The sequence below is a fragment of the Echinococcus granulosus genome (genome assembly GCF_000524195.1).
Source record: "Echinococcus granulosus chromosome Unknown EG_S00041, whole genome shotgun sequence".
Lineage (NCBI taxonomy): Eukaryota > Metazoa > Platyhelminthes > Cestoda > Cyclophyllidea > Taeniidae > Echinococcus > Echinococcus granulosus.
In genome coordinates, this window is record NW_020170421.1 from 408,524 (window position 1) to 410,235 (window position 1,712).

Here is a 1,712-nt window from a genome sequence, read left to right on the forward strand (position 1 = left end):
GACAGCTTTCAGCGTATTTGACCGTGTTGACGAACCTGCCTGCGGCGAGACTGAAGAGAATGGGTGTTTTTAAGCGGGCAGAAAATGACAGGGATGCTTACCACCTCGAAGTTGCTTCTATTAGGTTTGTAGAGTAGGAGACATAGAGAGCGCATCAAATCACCAATGAGGACGTAATCGCCCTTGGTACGCAAGTACAGGGACATTATATTATCGTTGAAGGTCGAATCTTGACGAAGAGTGTCCCCGCAAAATTCAAATAACCGTACCTAGGCAAAAAAAACAAAAACAAGGGTCGCAAGATCCTATCATAACTTACAGAAGTGCAGCATTTTGCTCCCATCAAACGCACAAAACGATCAGTCGATTGCTTAATTAACTTACCGAACTCCCAATGGCAGCAAGTATACGACCATTGAACTCGATAACCCGAAACACAGTACCAGGGACATCGTAGGTAAGAACAGACTCCAGTGACAAGGCTACAGGATTCCAACGGAGAAGATGAATCCGACCCTTTTTGGGATCGTGCTCTCCTTTGACAATGAGAGCCGTACCCACAGCGTAGAGAACGCCTGCATCTATACCTAAATCCACTGAACCGATACTCATAGCTGTCTCCACAACAACCTGACTGTAGTGGAAGGTGTGGACAAATTGAAGGTCCATAGTACTCTGGTTGTAGATCAGCAGCGAGGACGCCTCTATGTCGGTACACTTTTCCGGGTTCGACGAGGCTGAAAGCAAAAAACATTAGTTAATATTTTTCCAATCAGAAAAAATGCGCTAGCGACTTACAGGCGGGGGATTTGGGTGTGGAACTGTAGGACCTGGGCACCTTGGGGGACAGGGAGGCGGAAGTTCGGATGGGCTTAAATCCGGTGCCTTCTTGAAAGACCTCGCGACGACATGAGATCACACCGAGGCTATTTGTCGCCGACTGCAATGCCAGACGGCGAGGTGTTTCGTTCAACGGGATACGACGCACGTGCAGCTTCTGCAGATTGTCCACGGAGCCTATCATTAGCCCTGATGGCGTCACCATACAAATGCTATAGTGGCAAAGCAAACAGAATTCGGCCACTTTGTAAAAAAGAACTAATGCCACAAAAACCCATTTCCATGCTTCAAAAGGGATAAGGCAGGTGCAAGCCACAATTTACCAATCCTTGTAGTGAAACCCGTTTAGTGGAGACATGAAGGAGACCTCCTTGATATTCACGTTGGAAAAAACAAGTTTATGTCGGTTCGAGTAGACGATGCACGGACGGTTAGAGCAAACAAAGACATTCCTTTTGCCGTGCGAGCGCCATTGCGTAAGACGCATTTGAGGGCCCGTTCCCGCGCTCAGGCGTTTCGCCTCACGAATGACAATTTTTTCTACGAAAAACGAAAGGAAGCCATTTGTTAACCTTTAAACTACAAATAGGAGTGGGCGTCAATAATGGACGTGGAACTTTGCGATGCCAAATTATAAGCACGCAGAAGACCAGATGTCACTATCTTCATGAGGTGTTCAAGTTAAACCGGAACTTCAAAGCTGACCAAGAAAAGTAGCAAGGTCTTAATGATCAGAAGCCGCATTTCCTTTCTGACACATTCCACCGCTGCATTCAAAGAGCACCTGGAAAGCCTCGCCACAGACAGATCCGTCAATGCAGTCACTTTCTCGTGACAACCTCCTCTATCTCAACACACAGAAAGCTGCCGTT

The 1,712-nt window shown here is 47.0% G+C and overlaps 1 protein-coding gene across 1 annotated transcript in view; it reads right to left on the reverse strand. All coding sequences in view use genetic code 11, as the record gives it.

The window, feature by feature from the left end:
• EGR_05525 (DNA damage-binding protein) overlaps nt 1–1,712 on the reverse strand; it is a gene marked incomplete at both ends in the record, with an annotated part of 7,905 nt that overhangs the window by 1,379 nt on the left and 4,814 nt on the right. Inside the window, 4 exons of the mRNA XM_024494774.1 lie at nt 102–269; nt 385–737; nt 799–1,052; nt 1,164–1,380. Of these exons, the coding sequence (XP_024350822.1) occupies nt 102–269; nt 385–737; nt 799–1,052; nt 1,164–1,380 (992 nt within the window). The remainder of the gene's footprint in view (nt 1–101; nt 270–384; nt 738–798; nt 1,053–1,163; nt 1,381–1,712) is intronic.